Below are 18,421 nucleotides of genomic sequence, written 5' to 3'. Positions count from 1 at the left end.
GCCTAATCAGCGCGGAGTAGAGTAGAAGAATTACTTCTTGTGTCTTGCTTACAACACTCCTGCTAATACATCCCAGAATGGTGTTCGCTTCTTTTTGCAACAGAGTTACACTGTTGACTCATATTTAGCTTGTGATCCACTATGACCCGCAGATCTCTTTCCGCAGTACTCCTACCTAGGCAGTCATTTCGCAGCTAGGCAGTACTTTCTGCAGTACTCCTTCCTAGGCAGTCATTGGCTGGGAACAGCAAATCATGGCCACTGGGAGCTGTGGGGCGCTGTGCCTGAGGATGGTCAACGCCGGAGATTTCCACTGATGGGCCATGTGCTTAAGGTTGCCGACCCCTGTTATAGTACATTTGGACATTCTTTCTCCTTTGCTGATTGGCTGTTTGCTCCAATTCCCTCTCCCGCACCCTTCCACTCATAGTCAGCTTCACCCTCTTTCTCATATATTCCCCTCCCCCCCCAGATTTCAATGTCCCCTGTCCCTTACTTTGTCTTTTCTATGAACTAATCCCATCCTGCCTGACACAAGAAAAATTAAAAACCTTTCAGAATGTCTTTATACATAAACAAAGAATAAAAAACAACACAACTTTATTTTTTAAAATCCTTTTCCTTTTCCATCCTCATTCTCGCATGATAAAGTGTCAAGTATTCTCCATCCTTTGCTGTCACTCCTTTTACACATATGGCATTTTTTTAATTTGGCAGTGAAACTAAATTATTCCCATTTGTATCTTCCCAGTAAACTCAGAGGAAGCCTGTTCAGTGGATCTGAGTCTCCGTAGTGAAAATGAGGAGAGAGGTTTCTACACAGAGAACTTTCATTCAGCTTCGTGGGTTTTCAGAGGGGATGACAGCAGTCCGGATAATAGCCCTAGATGTCTCAGCAAAAGGCCTAGGCCAGTGGCAGGTAAGCATTCTAACCTTACAAGTACAAAGTGTCCTCACAGTGTGTCTAGGTGTTTTGTGGCTGTATGGTCATGCTGAGAGAACTCCAGCGATGGGCAGGGCCCCAAACACTGATGCTGAGGGCAGAAAGCGGAGGAATCCAATAAGGCATAAACGTTTAGAATGTCTCCCAAAGCGCACCATTTAAAATATTTATTGCAGTGTCTACCCTCCTTTAACACACAGAGAGTCAATTTGCCTGAATGTAAAGTAACCTTTGAAGCTATCATAAATAATTTAATATGGGTTCCCATTAAACAAATACTTGATGAAGGAATCAAGCCACTAAAAGCTGAAGTTCTAAGGAGTGCATTCTAGGATATTTTTAATCCACTCATCAGTATGACATTTCCTAATGAATCAGACCTTCTGAGATGTGTAAGTTCCACTTAACGCTATCCCTTTTCAATTGCTATTGAGGAGACAGGTTTGGATTTGAATAGAAGTTTAGATCCTGATCTCGCATTGAGGCTGGTTCCTGTATCAATGCTGAATTCCACTGACTTTAAAGGCAGTCCATATGGGCTTAAGGATCTGTGCTGGCAGCTCCCAACGTAGGATCAAGGTCGTGAAGAGTCAGGCTGGGGGTTATGGATGAGAAAGGAGGGGAAAAGATAGCCACGAAAAGGAAGAAGGGACACATCATCGGAAGATAAATAGGTTTTCCGCATGAAAAAAGAATGATAGCCCTGGGAAGAGATGGAGTTATATTTGTTCAAGAATTCAGCCCATATTTTGTTGAAACTGAAAACTTCAATGGCAAGCTTTAAAAGTGTGTGTCTATTTGTTCAACTGGGTTTGATTTGCAAAGATAAAGGGAGTCTTTGAGGTCAATCCTTTTCCTTACTTTACAGTTCGTGAACGAACAGTGAGGATCGCAAAAGGAACTGGTGATTACCCCTGGGGATTCCGAATCCAGTTCTCAAAGCCCATCCTTGTGACTGAAGTGGATACTAGTAAGTGGTGCCTGTACATGTTAATTTCTATTATGAAAATATACCAAAGTGACTTACATAGTACTCAGTAAAACAAGCTAACAAGATCCATGAATTGATTGTGGCAAGCTATCTAAGGGATCTAGTCAGCTGGGAGCTCCACAAGTCTCACAGCACAGATGCTATCATCCTCCTTATTTGGAAGGAATTCTTCCCCTTGAGAAGTGGCCAAATAAAGCCAGTTTCTGCTGTATGTAGTTGCCTGAATCAACCCTCTTCCCAAAGATGGGGTCTGAAAGTCTGCTAGTCTGACTGCCATAAATGGCAACTAAACCCTTGGGACTGACATAGAAGATGCACTGATTATGATAAAAACATTCCCCCAATTTATAGCACGGGACAGATCTTCCCCAGTTGCCTTCCATTCAGGCAAGAATCCCAAAGAGGAGATGCACACAAAAACAAGTCAAGGAACGGTGAAGTCTAGCTGCAAAAGGCCTAACAAGGGACAGGAGAAAAAATTCCTTTAATTGTGCAAGTCCTGCCCACTGTGCTCGTAGCACAAACATCAGTTTGGCAGTGGGTAGCTCCTTACTCCACAAGAATGTAGGAGTTCCTCCAGCCACCAGAAGAGGCACAGAAGAGGGTCCTTATTCCCACATGAAACAGCAGAAACTCAGGGGGAAAAGAGAGAATATCCAGTATCTGTTCCTGCTCCTCCCACATATAGGTAGAGCCACACGATAAATGTTATTCTGGCCCTGGGTATATTACCATCCCCTGTTTGTGTGGCCCCAGTAGCATGGAGGGAGACTATGGGCTTGGCTACACTTGCAAATTAGAGTGCATTAAATCAGTCCCGGGCACCCTAACTCCTGAGGTGTCCATACTGGCAAGGCACTTAGAGCGCCTGGACTACACGGCTGGAGCACCTCTGGTAATCCACGTCCACGAGAAGCATAGAGCTTGCTGCGCCCTGGCTGAAATGCCCAGGTGTCAGTGTGGACGATGTATTGTATTACTGCGCTGTGATTGGCCTCTGGAAACATCCCATAATCCCTTGAAGTCAAGTGGCCACTCTCGTCATTGTTTTGAATTCAGCTGCAGGCATGTAGATACCCCCTTTCAAAGCTCCGTTTCTGACAACCAGCATGCTTATCTGCTCCAGGACACAAAGCAAACCATTACTGTGGAATGCTCCTGCTGCAGAGGCAGGCATTTGTGCGTGTGCGTGTGTGTGAGAGAGAGAGGCGGAGGGTGGGGGCTGATGTCGGAGTTTCCCCCTTCCCGCTGCTGCTGTCTGAACTTACAAGACAGCATGCTGACACACTCTGTGCCCCCCAAAACACCACTGTCTCTCCCCCCACATACACACAACACACTTCCTGTCACACTCCCCCACCCATTTGAAAAGCACGTTGCAGCCACTTGCACACTGGGATAGCTACCGCAATGCACTGCTCTCTGTGGCGTTGCAAGAGCTGCTAATGTGGCCACGCCACTGCGCTTGCAGCTGACAGTGTGAACACACGGCAGCGCTTTCCCTGCTGCTGTCTCCAAGGGCTAGTTTAACTCCCAGCACTCTACATCTGCAAGTGTAGCCACAGCCTACGTCTACACTAGAAACTTCAAAGCGCTGCCACAGGAGCACTTTAAAGTGTGAGTGTGGTCACGCTCTCCCAGCACTCCTGGTAATCCACCTCCATGAGGGGAAAGCGCCGAGTGCTGGGAGCACAGCTCCCAGTGCTCAGAGCCTGTCCACACTGGCGCTTTTTCACCCCCCTGAACCAGCAAGTTAGAGCACTATAAAATGTAAGTGTAGACAAGCCCTAACCAAGAATAACTGTACAGCTGGGCTTTTTTCCTGGCCTTATGTCCCAAACTGTCTTGTCTCCTGAATATGATGGCCCGACATGCAGCCAGTTTATATGGACTTTAGAGTTTGATCCTCAGAGGGCTGCAAATCTGTAGACCATACAGAACCCTTAAAAAGTAAATTTCAAGTCAATCTGTGTAGTGCTACCAAACAGTATCATACTAAAACTGCACTGGAGAAAAAAATCAGGATTGCTAGAAAGAAATGGAGTATAGAGAATGGATGCACAGAACCATGAACATAGCAGAAAAGGTCAAAAACTTACTGGCTTTAAGACTTCAGTCAGAAACCCCGACAAAGCCTTAAGGTCTGAATAGTTAGATTTATATATCAGTCATGCTTTGTGCATGAAGCATCTGCTCAGTTCTAAAAGTCATTCTAGCCTGTTGCCTCAGAGTAAATGTTCTGCTTATTAAATGTTAAAAATAAAACCTTCAGAGTAGAAGAGCTTCCCATACAAAGGACAGGCTTATCCAGTGGGGAAAAAAGTAATATGTTAGAAATGGATAATTTATATTACACTTCCTTTGCAATATTGTCTAGAATTTATCTCATGATCTCCTAACATAGTATGCAAGTAAATAAATATGACTTTTTCAGTAGACCTCCTAGAAAATCATAACTTTGTTTATCTATATGTTATATGTACCATTAATATGTCCTGTCAGTGGTCAAATGCTAGACAACATTGCAAGCCTAGGAAAACTTGACTTTTGAATCACATACACACAGGACTCCATATATAACATGATTATACGGTGGTTCAAATGGCCCCATAATTGCCCTATTTCCAGAAATTGCCATGTAATTTTACTCCAGAGCTAAGCTTCCATTCTTTTTAAAAATGGAATCACTAGCTGTGATTGTTGTGAAGATTACCTTGACAGTATTAATCAGGTGTAAAATGACACTGATGTAATTTTGAAACAGTCATTTTGAGAGAACTGTAAGCTGCTTACACTTCTATCAAGGGGGTGTTAACTCTGAACCAGAATGATGACAAAACTAAATGTCAGAATTGCTAATAATTTCACTACTGATAATTTTAGCAGAAATGTCAAGTTACCACTTGCGCCTATCATTGCTAGAAGTAGTGGAAATGTAGCGACATATCTAGGAACAGCTAGTTGCCATAAAGGGTTGCAAGGTGTCATGATCTGTGGGACTCAGACTCAGGTCTGCAGGATTTAAAAGAGGAGCCATGGTCCCACACTCCATCTGGTAGCCTGCAGGTACTTGCTTACCTGGGCCCCATGAACCCAGCCCCACTATGAGGCTCTGCCCCTGCAGACCTATTGGTGGAGCCCCAGAGCAGCTGATTGGTCTGCTGGCCCTACTTAAGACAGCAGCAGGAAGGAACAGGAAGCTGTTCAAACATCTGTGCTCCACCCTGTTCTGGGCTATGTGCCCTGTGCTTCCTGCTCCGGCTCCCCTAGCATCCTGACCCTCCTGACTCCTGTTTTGTGACTGCAGACTCTGGCTCTAATGGCTAGGTCTCTCTGGCCACTCACGCCCCAGCTGTGACACTAGGCTGGGAATCAAAGAATTCATGTTGCCACACATGCAAAGTTAGTCACCTCTGCTCTTACCCAACAAGGGGAGAATAAGAGGAGATGCTGCTTCTCTCTGGTATTAAATAGCTCCGCCTGCTTCTGCTCTGCAGAAACATTCCTCCTGGCCTCTTCTATCAGTGAATGTAACCCAAAATAAGAGTTTATATAAGGTATCTGGGCTAGGATGAGGGGACAGTTTTGGCCTGAAGAATACATACAACACAGATAATACATAGAGAAGTAACACTAATACTGTGTATAGCAAAATAAATTGAAAAATTAAATAGCTACTGTAAATTATCTATCTCTGCTATTGAGTTGGTTTTTTTAAACACTTTTGTTGTTTGCCAAAAAAAAAAAAAAAAGCGACTAGTCTTTAAGGCCAGATTGCTTTATATTTCTGTTTCTTCAAAATGTGACTAATTGTATTAAGGAATAGCATGTGAAACCCTTATGATTTTTTTTTAACATTTGAAATAGAAGACTGATGGAGAGGGGTGGGCTTAAATCACCTTTCAACTGGTAAAATCTTGTATGGCATCTTCTAGCCTGATACAACTCAAAATGGCTGAGTTGCCATTTTATACACAGCTGATCTATAATCTGAGTTTATTTTTCTGAAATTGGTAGAGACTCATGGTACTGCTGTGTCTACTACTTACCATTAACCTTCTAATTTGCTCCCCACTGCTTATAAACAGCCTCTGAAATATATTGTAGGCTCACATTTACTAAATGATGGTGCTTGGGTAATTTAAAATTATACATATTTTCAACAATAAGAGCATGGAGTGATTTTTCTGAAGAACCTTTTTGCATGGTACATTTGGGAATGCTTAATTACACGCTGAAAAGAAGAAAAATGAGTCTGAGACACAAGTAGGTAGAATTTAAGTGATCATGCATTAGTGTACCTAAGTGGAGCATATTTTCTGCTTATATAACTTATCCTATATTCCGAGCTGGCATTTGCATGAGCCTTTTGTACGTGTGGTTTTCAGGAACTAATGTATAAACAAATAAGTAATCCCATAACAGTTCTGAAGCAGCCACAATTTTACTGTCCATGTGTCAGTTGCTTTTTCTCTTAAAGAAAAAGGGTTTAAAAATATTTAGGACAGAATCCTGTTAGCCTTCCTCACATAAGTAGTCCCCAAACAATGGGGTAATGACAGAAATAAGGCAAGCAGGATTTAGCCATTGGCATAGAGAGTACAATTTTGAAGCCTGATCCAATGCCCGTTGCAGTCAATGGGAGCCTGTCCTTTGAGTACACTCAGCCCATTTGTGCTGGAACTAGGGGTGCTGAGGATGCTGCTGTGCCTGGCTTGAAGTGGTTTCTATTACACAGAGGGTTTACAGTTTGGTTCAATGGCCAACACCCCCACTATAAAAGTTGTTCCAGCACCCCTGCCTCAGCCCTTTGTTAGATATGTAGTACCACAGAACCTTATTTATTCCAATCTAGTAGAGGAGATGATCTTTATTTATTCTGATGGTTGGGATTTCAGGTAAGAGTGTGAATGTTTATGTAAATGTTTCATGGCAAGGGATATAACCCTATTTTGGACAATGAAGATTTTATCTAAAAGAAGTTCTACTGTATTAAAAATGATAATATTTTTAAAACCATTTTTGGCTTGCTCAAATGGAAGTGTTTGCACAGCATGATATTTTTCATCTGAAAGTGAATTAAAAATTCCCCCTTTCGCTTCTTGATTCTGAAGTGTTTCATATAGTTTCATGACCACAGGACAAGGTACAATAATTACAAAATTTTTTAAAATGGAGGAAAAAATCTCTGTGAGAAGATGCATCATCTTAGGCTAAGCATGGACTTGCTCTGAGGTTGATTTTTTATTGAATGTCTACTAAACAGTCCTATACTCTGTCTTGTAAAGGGAGAGATGCTGTAAAATATTGTGTGTGTGTGTGTGTGTGCGCGCGCGCACTTTCAAAAGGGCCTTAAAATTTGTGTGCCCAAGATTTTGTGCCCAAGATTTTCCACATGTAAAAATACAGATTAGCATATCCAGATAGCTTTCATGCATACATATCAGAGAGACAGGCGTTGGACTTTAGGGGTACAAAGTTAGGCTTTCCAAGGAACTCAGCACAGATAGATCCCCGCATCTTCACAGAGTCCTTTGCATAATAAAAACCTTACAGACCAGGTATAGTCCACTTAAAAAAATCTGACTCTATATGTTCATGAACTCAGGGAACACATGACAAAAGAATTGTGTTGAAGAGTGGCTGAACTTACTGCAATATATATATATCTGCAGGTACGGGGAGTCAAGTCCCCTCATATTTAAGAGAAACAAGATTTCTGTTAAATATTAGAGAAGTTTATAATTCAAAATACAAACAATATTTCTAATGTAACAGAATTATATGCATTGTGGTACCTTCCCTAAATAAAATCATTTTTTCCTATTTGCTTCTAGACAGTGCGGCTGAGGAAGCAGGGCTTCAGGTGGGGGATATTGTGTTGGCTGTCAATGGAACGGACGTCACCAGCATGCCACATTCACAAGCTGCAAATCTGGCAAGAAAGGGTAAGCTTGACCTCATCACTAATTCCATGAGACAGGATAATTGTACAGTGCTGAGAACAATTGGACATGATGGTGAATAGACACCATAGAAAACTTAATTAGCAATTTAAGATGTCGACCCTCTAAATTGAGTGTACAGTCGCTTGTTTTTCTAGGCCTTGCCAAAACATATGGGGAAATGGACAAACAGGCAAAATTATTCTCATTTACTCAGTTTACCAAACAAATTCTTTACAGTTAAAGAATGAGAGAAAAGGGAAGCTGATTTTAAAAAATATTTTAAAAATTTGCTTCAGAATATTGCTGCTATGACATATTTTGGACTTTTCTGGAATAGACTATAATATTTGTTTGAAAACAGATAATTTTGTTTAAACAAACAAAATATTGGGATAAAAGATAAATGGCACAAGTTAAGGATCTGTCTGAGGAGGTAGTATGCTGTCAAAGGGACCTCACAAAACCTGGTGACTGAGCAACAAAATGGCAGACAAAATTTAGAGTTAATAAATGCAAAGTAATGCACATTGGAAAACATAATCCCTACTATATACACAAAATGAAGGGGTCTATATTAGCTGTTAGCACTGAAGAAAGAGAACTTGAAATGATTGTGGATAGTTCTCTGAAAACATCCATTCAATGTGCAGCAGCAATTAAAAAAACTAACAGAATGTTAGGAACCATTAGGAAAGGGATAGATAATAAGACAGAAAATATGGCAATATCACTATATAAATCCATGGTACACCCATACCTTGAATACTGTGTGCAGTTCTGATCACCCCATCTCAAAAAAGATATATTAGTATTAGAAAAAGTACAAAGACGGGTAACAAAAATGATTAGTGGTACAGAACAGCTTCTATACAAGGAAAGATTAAAAAGACTGGGGGTACGTCTACACTACGGGATTATTCCGATTTTACATAAACCGGTTTAGTAAAACAGATTGTATAAAATCGAGTGCACGCGGCCACACTAAGCACATTAATTCGGTGGTGTGCGTCCACGGTCCGAGGCTAGCATCGATTTCTGGAGCGTTGCACTGTGGGTAGCTATTCTGTAGCTATCCCATAGTTCCCGCAGTCTCCTCCGCCCCTTGGAATTCTGGGTAGAGATCCCAGTGCCTGATGGGGCAAAAATCATTGTCGCGGGTGGTTCTGGGTAAATGTCATCAGTCACTCCTTCCTCTGGGAAAGCAACGGCAGACAATCATTTCGCGCCCTTTTCCCCTGGATTGCCCTGGCAGACGCCATAGCATGGCAACCATGGAGCCTTTTTTGCCTTTTGTCACTGTCACCGTATGTGTACTAGATGCCGCTGACAGAGGTGATTCAGCAGCGCTACACAGCAGCATTCATTTGCTTTTGCATGATAGCAGAGATGGTTATCAGCCGTTCTGTACCATCTGCTTCCATTGTAAATTAACAATGAGATGATGGTTACCAGTCCTTCTGTACTGTACTCTCTGCTGCTATCATGGGTGCCCCTGGCTGAGGTCGGCCGGGGGCGCAAAAGACAAAAATGGGAATGACTCCCCGAGTCAATCCCTCCTTTATGGTATCTAAAAATAGAATCAGTCCTGCCTAGAGTATGGGGCAGGTGTACTAGATAACCAGTGTATCAGAGAACCAGAGAGCACAGCTGCTCCGTGTCAGATCCCGCAGAAATGATGAGCTGCATGCCATTCACAGGGGGTGCCCCTGCAACAACCCCACCTGTTGCTTCCCTCCTCCCCCAGCCTTCCTGGGCTACCATTGCAGTGTCCCCCCATTTGTGTGATGAAGTAATAAAGAATGCAGGAATAAGAAACAGTGACTTGTTACTGAGATAAAATGAGGGGAAGGCAGCCTCCAGCTGCTATGATAGTCCAGACAGGACATTAAGCAGTGTGGGGGAGAGGAGCCCAGCATCCCGCTGCTATGATAGTCCAGGCAGAACAGAATATTTTCTTTACACATGAAGGGTGGGGGCTGATGGAGCTCAGCCCCTTGTTGCTATGATGAAGACGGTTACCAGCCGTTCTGTACCATCTACTGCGAAGTAGTAGCACTCATGGGCTAATGATGAGGACGGATACCAGTCCTTCTGTACTGCACCATCTGCCACAAGGCTGATGATGATGATGGATATCAGTCATATTGTACCATCAGCCACCAAGGAGGGGGGGCGAAGATGCTACAGTTCAGTGCCGCAGCATCGTGTCTACCAGCAGCATTCAGTACACATAGGGTGACATTTAAAAGAGTCAAGAGACAATTTTTTTCCCTTTTCCTTCTGGGGGTGGCGTGGGGGGGTAAATTGACGAGCTATGCCCTGAACCACCCCGGACAATGTGTTTGACCCTACAGGCATTGGGAGCTCAGCCAAGAATGCAAATGCTTTTCGGAGACTGCAGGAACTGTGGGATAGCTTGAGTCCTCAATCCCCCCTCCCTCCCTCCATGAGCGTCCATTTGATTCTTTGGCTTTCCGTTACGCTTGTCACGCAGCAGTGTGCTGAGTCCCTGCTGTGGCCTCTGTCTGGAGATTTTTTAAAAATGCTTTGGAATTTCGTCTTCTGTAACAGAGCTCTGATAGAACAGATTTGTCTGCCCATACAGCGATCACATCCGTACGGTCCATGCTGGAGCTCTTTTTGGATTTGGGACTGCATTGCCACCCGTGCTGATCGGAGCTCCACGCTGGGCAAACAGGAAATGATATTCAAAAGTTCGCGGGTCTTTTCCTGTCTACCTGGCCACTGCATCCGAGTTCAGATTGCTGTCCAGAGCGGTCACAGTGGTGCACTGTGGGATACCGCCCGGAGGCCAATACCATCGATTTGCGGCCACACTAACCCTAATCCGATATGGTAATACCGATATTAGCGCTACTCCTCTCGTTGGGGAGGAGTACAGAAACCGGTTTAAAGAGCCCTTTATATCGATATAATGGGCCTCTTAGTGTGGACGGGTGCGGCGTTAAATCGGTTTAACGCTCCTAAAATCGGTTTAAACACCTAGTGTAGACCAGGCCTGGGGCTGTTCAGCTTGGAAAAGAGACTACTGAACAGAGATATGAGAGAGGTCTATAAAATCTTGATGGGTGTGGAGAAAGTGAATCAGGAAGTGTTATTTACCCCTTCACATGATACAAGAACCAAGTGTCACCCAATGAAATTAATAGGCAGCAGGTTTAAAACAAACAAAAGGAAGTATTTCTTCACATAACACACAGTCAACCTATGGAACTTGTTGCCAGGGGATGCTGTGAAGGCCAAAAGTATAACTGGGTTCAAAAAAGAATTAGATAAATTTATTAAGGATAGGTCCATCAATGGCTGTTACGGTCAGGGACACAACCCTATGCTCTGGGGGTTCGTAAATCTCTGACTGCCAGAAGCTGAGGCTGGATGACAGCGGATGGATCACTAACTGCCCTAGTTCTGTTTGTTCCCTCTGGAGCCTCTGGCACCAGCTACTGTCATAAAATAGATACTGGACTAGATAGACCATTGGTCTGACCCAATATGGTCATTCTTATGTTCTTATGTCTGCATTGTTTATGCCCTTCAGAAGAATGTTTTGCAAATGTCTCATTGTTAGTGAGTGCATTCTGTAATTAAAAGGAGAGAGAGAGAGAGGTAGCAAATCACAGAAAGGAACTCAGACAAGTGTTAAAATTTCCACTCCTGTGATGTCTGAAAACACTGCAAGCTTGATTCTCCTAATATTTAGAAAGAAGACAAACTTTGTATTCTATCTCTACTTTCTATGGGTGTCTGAGTTTGACATCAGGGATGTGATATGAGTGGAGTTGGAACCTGATGGTACAATAAAGATATCCTGATGACAGGATAAAGATATGGTTTAGATAAAAGACCCCAATTTTATCCTTGCTCTAGATGCTAATATTATCTACTTCTACTATCATTAAAACCTGAGCTAAAATGTCATGTGACAAAGAGCACATTCTGTGATATGGCTTTTGGGACTCATGCCTCAAAGAGAGATGTCTGCTGACAGGGGCCTCTGAGACACCAATATGCTATTTATGTCTGATGTTTCCTCACGGGGAAAATTCACAGTCTGGCTCTATGCACCCATTAGCAATATCTTTGTTACTGGGGACCCAGATCTAGTATGGACAGCAGAAAGGTTACTTCAGGGCACAGCATTTTGCAGAAACAAATTGTCAGTGATAATAATCATTCATATTTTTCCTGTAGCAGTAGTGACTAAAATCAAAATACATCCATGTTTGCATGTTGAGAGTCAATCTGCTGTAGTCTTTTTAATTCTCCCACATATGATTTTTATAGGGGCTCAAGGAAAATTCAGTAAATTGAAATGTTTTTACAAAACAGTGTCAAAATTATCTTGACACATGGCAAGTTCTTTAAATATAGAGGACTGATTCATACTGTTAAATTTAAGTGTGCACCAGCTGTTTCCTGGATAAATTCCTGTTCATGGGGTAGAGGGGTGTTTAACTCACCCAAGAAAACTCCCCATGGTCTGAATTTTGGCTTAACAGCAGTATTTCCAACATCAACTGTCACCATAAAAAGATGCAGGCTTAACAGCAAACATTTTGCAAATGAAAATGTGTCATAGTCATAGCTTTCAAGGTTTTTTTAGGGATTGCTGTCTGTCCTGGTGCTGCTTAGAAGTTCCATCTGTGTAATAAGGATTTCAGGTCTTTGTGCATGTGCTGATAGCATCAAGGTATTGTATGATTATTGTAAAATAGTATCATAGAATAGCATAGGAGAATCTGATCATGAACATGTATTTTCAGCTAGCCTAGCAGTCTAACATCACTTTTGAGCAATTCCCATCAGCCAATTAAGGAGCAGGTGGGAGGGCAGGGACAGTGCACATAGGGCACATATCCAGTACTCCATAGCCTGGAGGATGGTTGAGACAGAAGTTGTGGCAATCCAGGAGGACCCCTACATGCAAAGAAAGAATTCCCAAGGAACGTATTTAAGAGATTAAAAGCTAAAGTTTCACAGGAGCTTCCTAAGCTGCACCCACAACATTTCTGTGTGAACTAACATTTGTGCACACAAATCTGGATTTGGACTTAGAAGTGTCCCCTTCAGGTATATATGCAGTTACCAGCTTTTCCCCTCAAATGTAGGCTTTGCAACCTCATTGAGGTACACGTGAAAAATGTGCAGGCCTAACTTCAGGGGCTTCTTTGGAAACTGGGTCCTGAAGGTACAGTGCTGTCTCCAGTACAAAATGAGTTCAGATTTTTTGTTTCTGTTCATTCCTTGTTTTACATTTCTACAAGGAAGGAGGATACACTTTTTAGTTTAGTTTAATTGTTATTTCCATTTCTTCTCCACTCTCAAATATTTGTAATGAAAAATTTCAGGCCCTGATATCTTGACCCTCTTGGTTGGATCAGACATTAGCCGCTGCCCCAACACTCCCAGGCCAACATGTCGAGGATATTTGCACAAGCGAACTCACTCAGGGATACTGAAGGGCTGGAGGAAGAGATGGTTTGTGCTGAAACATGATGGCTGCCTTCACTACTACAAACACAAGAAGGTAAGGAGACGAGGGTGTGATGAGAAAGCAAACAGTGCCATAGTTTACAACGGAGAGGTGCAGCAGTGTTGTACTCAGACATGTAATGGAAGTGTGCTCAGATATATTGACATCTAATGCCGAGGACTGCTATCACCTGGTAGAATTTGGGTATTTTCTGCATAGATGTTAACAGGAGGCTCCCTCACTTCAAGCTCATGGCCAAATTCTACCTTTGTTTACACCCATGCAACTCCTTTGAAGACATTACTTCAAGAATAGCAATGTTAGGCTTTGGTGGATTCTAATTCTATCTTGTGGTTAGGGTTCTACAGTGTGTTATGAACAAAGACAGAACACAGGCTCAGAGAGACATTAAGTGAGGTGGTAATTTTAGAAGTGCAGGAGCTCTAGACCCACCTACTGAGATAAATATGTTTAAAAATTAGCCATGAGCATGGGACTTCTGCACACAAGTGCAAAATTGTGGAGGGGCCAGCCACAGCAAGGCTGGGATGTACAGGTACTGCACAAGATTTATGTCACAGTTAGCACTAGGCTCCCAAAAAAGAAAGCCAGATGGTGCCCCATAAGGGATAATATTTGAACTGGCCAAAAATTCTCTCAAGACTTCCACCGCAGTGTGGACCTCTGTACGCACTCTTACATGCTGTCTCTTAATGGCATAATCTAGGCGTAAATCAGCAGACTGGCAAGATGATGGCTTACTGTTTGTGTCAAATATAAATATATGAGTGCTTCTAAGTTTCTTCTTCTTTGTAATTATATGAAGAGATTCAAAAATCTTTAACATAAATTATAGTTTTCCTTTAAATCTGCTTACCCTGAGCACCACCATAACAGAAGTTCTATATTTTAAATACTGCTGGACAGTTCCCAAAGGTTCCAATGGTTGCATTTCAACCTGTATCCAGCAGATGGAGTATTTTGATAACGGATATTTTTCAGAGTTGCTATGTCTAGAAGAGCAGCTGAATTCATCTGTTACACAATCCTATTATAGCACAATTTGCAAGGCGCTTTAGTAGGTGTTGCATATAATGACAAGTTACCACTCCCTTCCCTTATATAACTTTGCAACAAAGTTACTCAAGCAGAAAGTTATGCTTCCAAAATTAAATATACTGATTTCTAAGTGTGTCTATTTTTGGCCTTTTATAGTAAAACACTTCATAGCTTATAAAAAGATACACGTCAGTTAACTCAAGCATTAGTTTCCCCACTTTTAAAGCAAAATTAAATGCAGGAAGATATGAGGGTCAAATTCAGGGCTAGAGCCTTAGCTCTGTGGAGCTATGCTGAGTTACACCAGCTGAGAATCTATCCATCCCTCACTCTGGAGTAAACCCAACTCTCAGGGCAGTCTCTAGGCCAAATAACATAAATGATGGTGTCAGCTGGCCAGAAAATATTTGTAAGTAGATGCAAGGGATAAATCAGAGTAATTCGCAGTGACTTGGCAGTCAATGGATGTGCAACGTAAGTGTAATGTATACAGTAAGGGGTGCAATGAGAGGCATAGCAGGCAGAAAATAATAGTAAGATACAATATACAGCAAGCCCCACTCTCTAACATACAACCTCCTTTCAGTTGCTTTTCCTATTACTACCATTTCTCCCCTCTCCAGTGCACCCTCTCTCAGATGTATGTTACACACCTCCTGAATGATAAATCACTGGAGCACTACTGACATAAAACTGGAATGAAGCAGGGATGAATTAAACTCTTCATGTTCTCAGTTGTTCCTAATGTTCTCAAATATTTTATAAAATGTCCTTTACATAGAACTAATATGTCAGCTTCAGACAGATAAGCAATCACCCAGAAACTGTGGTCCCTTTTGCAGCATTCTAACTTGAGCCCACGGTATAGAACTTTTAGGAACAGGAAAAAGCCTACTGCTCCAAACACATATATGCTTTTAATTGGTCTATCGTAATTGTATCTTCTTGTGTAGGTGGTTTTTTCTCTTGCATAATTGCCACCCTTAATCTGGTTTTTCTAAGGAAACAAATCTAGCTCCATTTTGTACTAATTTATGTTTTAGGCTTCATCAGTCTTCTCTGGGAACTTATTCTAGGGCCTGTGCCAGCTTCCACCAACATAGTCCTGGCATAGGCCCCTGTAATGGAAAGTCAATTCATGGGAGTAGGAATGCAGCAGCACATAGCACCAGAACCCCTCAGCCACCAGCCAAAAAATGTACACTGCGGGCCAGGGAAGGCGTATTGCCAAAGCAGTTGGGGATGGAGAGATGCTATGAATCAGCACATCTCCTCAGCTGCCTCCACTAGCTAGCAGAACTCCCATAGAGCCCCAAGTGGAAGAAATACCACCTATATTGAATTCTCCTGGTGGACATTGGTCCCAGTGCAGTTTGCACCTTCATGCGGTAACATCTGACAGCAGATATTTATTATGCTTTTGCATAAAGAATTTGAATTACTCCAACGTAAACTGGTGTGACTCAGAACAGATTTTGGTACTGTATATCTAGGTTTATAATGGAGTTTGTGCACTGGACTAAAATGCCCCTTTACAGTAGTTGTAACATTTAGTTAGCACTCAGGAAGTAGATTGGTCAGAGAGGGGCACATCACTTCTATTAACTACATGAGCTGTCATCTCAGCTTGATTCTGCTCAGGCCTCTGTTGGGCATGCTTAACACAAGTATTAGCATATTAACTATACGTTATCTTATTTGCATAGCCACAGCTACTATTAGGGTTGCCAACTTTCTACTCGCACAAACCTGAACATCCTTGCCCTGCCCCCTGCCCCGCCTCTCGTCTGAGGCCCCACCCGTGCCCCACCCCTTCTCCTAGGCCCTGCTCATTTTCACTGGGCTGGCTCAGGGGGCTGGGGTGCAGGAGGGGGTGAGGGCTCTGGCTGGGGGTGCAGGCTCTGGGTGGGGCCAGAAATGAGGAGTTCAGAGTGCAGGAGTGGGCTCCAGGCTGAAGCAGTGGGCTGGGATGCAAGAGGGGGTGAGGGCTCTGGCTGGGGGTGTGGGCTATGGGATGGAGCCAGGGATGAGGTATTTGGGGTGTAGGAGGGGGCTCTGGGCTGGGGGTGGAGCCAAGGGGTTTGGAGTATGGGAGGGAGCACCAGGCTGAGGCAGGGGGTTGGGGTGTGGGAGGAGGTACGGGCTCTGGGCTGGGGGTGCGGGTTTTGGGTTGGGGCCAGAAATGAGGGGTTCAGGGTGCAGGAGAGGTCTCTGGGCTGGGGCAGGGGTTGGGATGCAGTGGTGTGAGGGCATTGGGTGGGGGTGCAGGCTCTGATGTGGGCCTAGGGATGAGGGTTGTGGGGTAAAGGAGGGTTCTGGGCTGGGATCGAGGAGTTTGGAGGGTGGGAGGGAGATTAGGGCTGGGTCGGGGGTTGGGGTGCCAGGGGACTCAGGGGTGCAGGCTCCAGATGGCGCTTTCCATGTCACCCCTCTGGCTTCTACATGGAGGCAGGGCCAGGCAGCTCTGCACGCTGCCCCATCCACAGGTGCTGCTCCCCTCCCACAGCTCCCATTGGCTGCAGTTCCCAGGCTGACTCTATGCCTAGGAGCTGGAGTGGGGACATGCCGGCTGCTTCCTGGGAGCCGCACAGCATAGATGCTAGCAGGGAGCCTGCTACCAGACAGTCAACCGGACAGTCAACGGCCCAGTCAGTGGTGCTGACCGGAGCCACCAGGATCTTTTCAACCGGGTGTTCCAGACACCTGGTCACCCTAGTTACAATAGTAACTTGATACCTGTCCTTGCAGTAGCAGAAGATGTTGCATGTCTACTTTATTGTTTAGTAAAAGCAGCAAAGAATCCTGTGGCACCTTATAGACTAACAGACGTTTTGCAGCATGAGCTTTCTTGGGTGAATACCCACTCGACTAAGTGGGTATTCACCCACGAAAGCTCATGCTGCAAAACGTCTGTTAGTCTATAAGGTGCCACAGGATTCTTTGATGCTTTTACAGAACCAGACTAACATGGCTACCCCTCTGATACTTTATTGTTTAGCCATTTTTTACATTAATATTAGGCCTAGATAGAAAATGGAAGTAATTTCTGTGGAAATTTCTCCTTTTCGAGGGGTGGGGGGAAATCAAAATATTATGATTCAGAAATGCTGTGGTGGTACCTCCTGCTTCCATTTGAATAGGTTAGGCTTCAGGATTGGACTACATCTCCCATAATGCACCACAGTCTCTCATCTTGTTGAGCAGAGGCAATATATAACCTGAGTCCCTGGCTATGGTGCATAATGGAAGATATAGTTCAACTGAGAAGCACAGCCCATAGAGGAGAATGGAGACATGAGGAAACCAAACTACAACTCCCATGAGGTACCATGGTAGCATATTCAAACTGAAATATTTTGGTGTTCAGGTATTCTTTTTTTGACAAAAAAAAAATAAAAAAATCCATGGAAAGCAGGCACTTGTTGCAAAAAAAAATCATTTTTCAAAATTTTCACCATAGATACAAGAGTTCACATTCAAAACACAAGTATAAGATGATGAGAAGATTTAGTTGAGGATGTTCCTGCTTTGAGCAGGGGGTTGGACTAGATGACCTCCTGAGGTCTCTTCCAACCATAATCTTCTGTGATTCTATGCTTCTAAGAAAAAAGGATGGACTTCCTGAAATATCTGGAGCAGAGTTTATTTTTATTTTCACTGAAAATTCATATTTGAAACTGATCATATTCAGAGTCAACCACCCACTCTTTGCTGCCACCACTCTAGAAAGGATTCATTTCTCTATTCAGGACTGATTAACTTCTGGTAGTTACACTAAGGGAGCAACAACCTTCATTCACCATCCTTATGAAGTTTGCATATAAAGTAGGATTCTCGGTGAAGAAAGTTGAACAAACCTCACAGAGAGTAAGGGGGGAAACTTCAAAAAAGGGTCTGAGTCCAGGTTTATTTTTTGTAGCTTGGATAATCATTTGAACAATCCCAGCCTTGGAAGGTCTTGCAGCCCTCCTCCCCACAAAACTCCT

The 18,421-nt window shown here is 43.3% G+C and overlaps 1 protein-coding gene across 1 annotated transcript in view; it reads left to right on the top strand.

The window, feature by feature from the left end:
* Positions 1-18,421, top strand: part of LOC120407428 — a 61,321-nt gene that overhangs the window by 23,618 nt on the left and 19,282 nt on the right. The window contains exons 5-8 of the mRNA XM_039543066.1: positions 752-919; positions 1,812-1,913; positions 7,772-7,882; positions 13,252-13,430. Coding sequence (XP_039399000.1) covers positions 752-919; positions 1,812-1,913; positions 7,772-7,882; positions 13,252-13,430 — 560 coding nt within the window. The remainder of the gene's footprint in view (positions 1-751; positions 920-1,811; positions 1,914-7,771; positions 7,883-13,251; positions 13,431-18,421) is intronic.

Source organism: Mauremys reevesii, linkage group 6 (assembly GCF_016161935.1).
Source record: "Mauremys reevesii isolate NIE-2019 linkage group 6, ASM1616193v1, whole genome shotgun sequence".
Classification (NCBI taxonomy): domain Eukaryota; kingdom Metazoa; phylum Chordata; order Testudines; family Geoemydidae; genus Mauremys; species Mauremys reevesii.
Note: the sequence above shows the minus strand (reverse complement) of the source record. Positions and strands in the feature narration are given on the sequence as shown.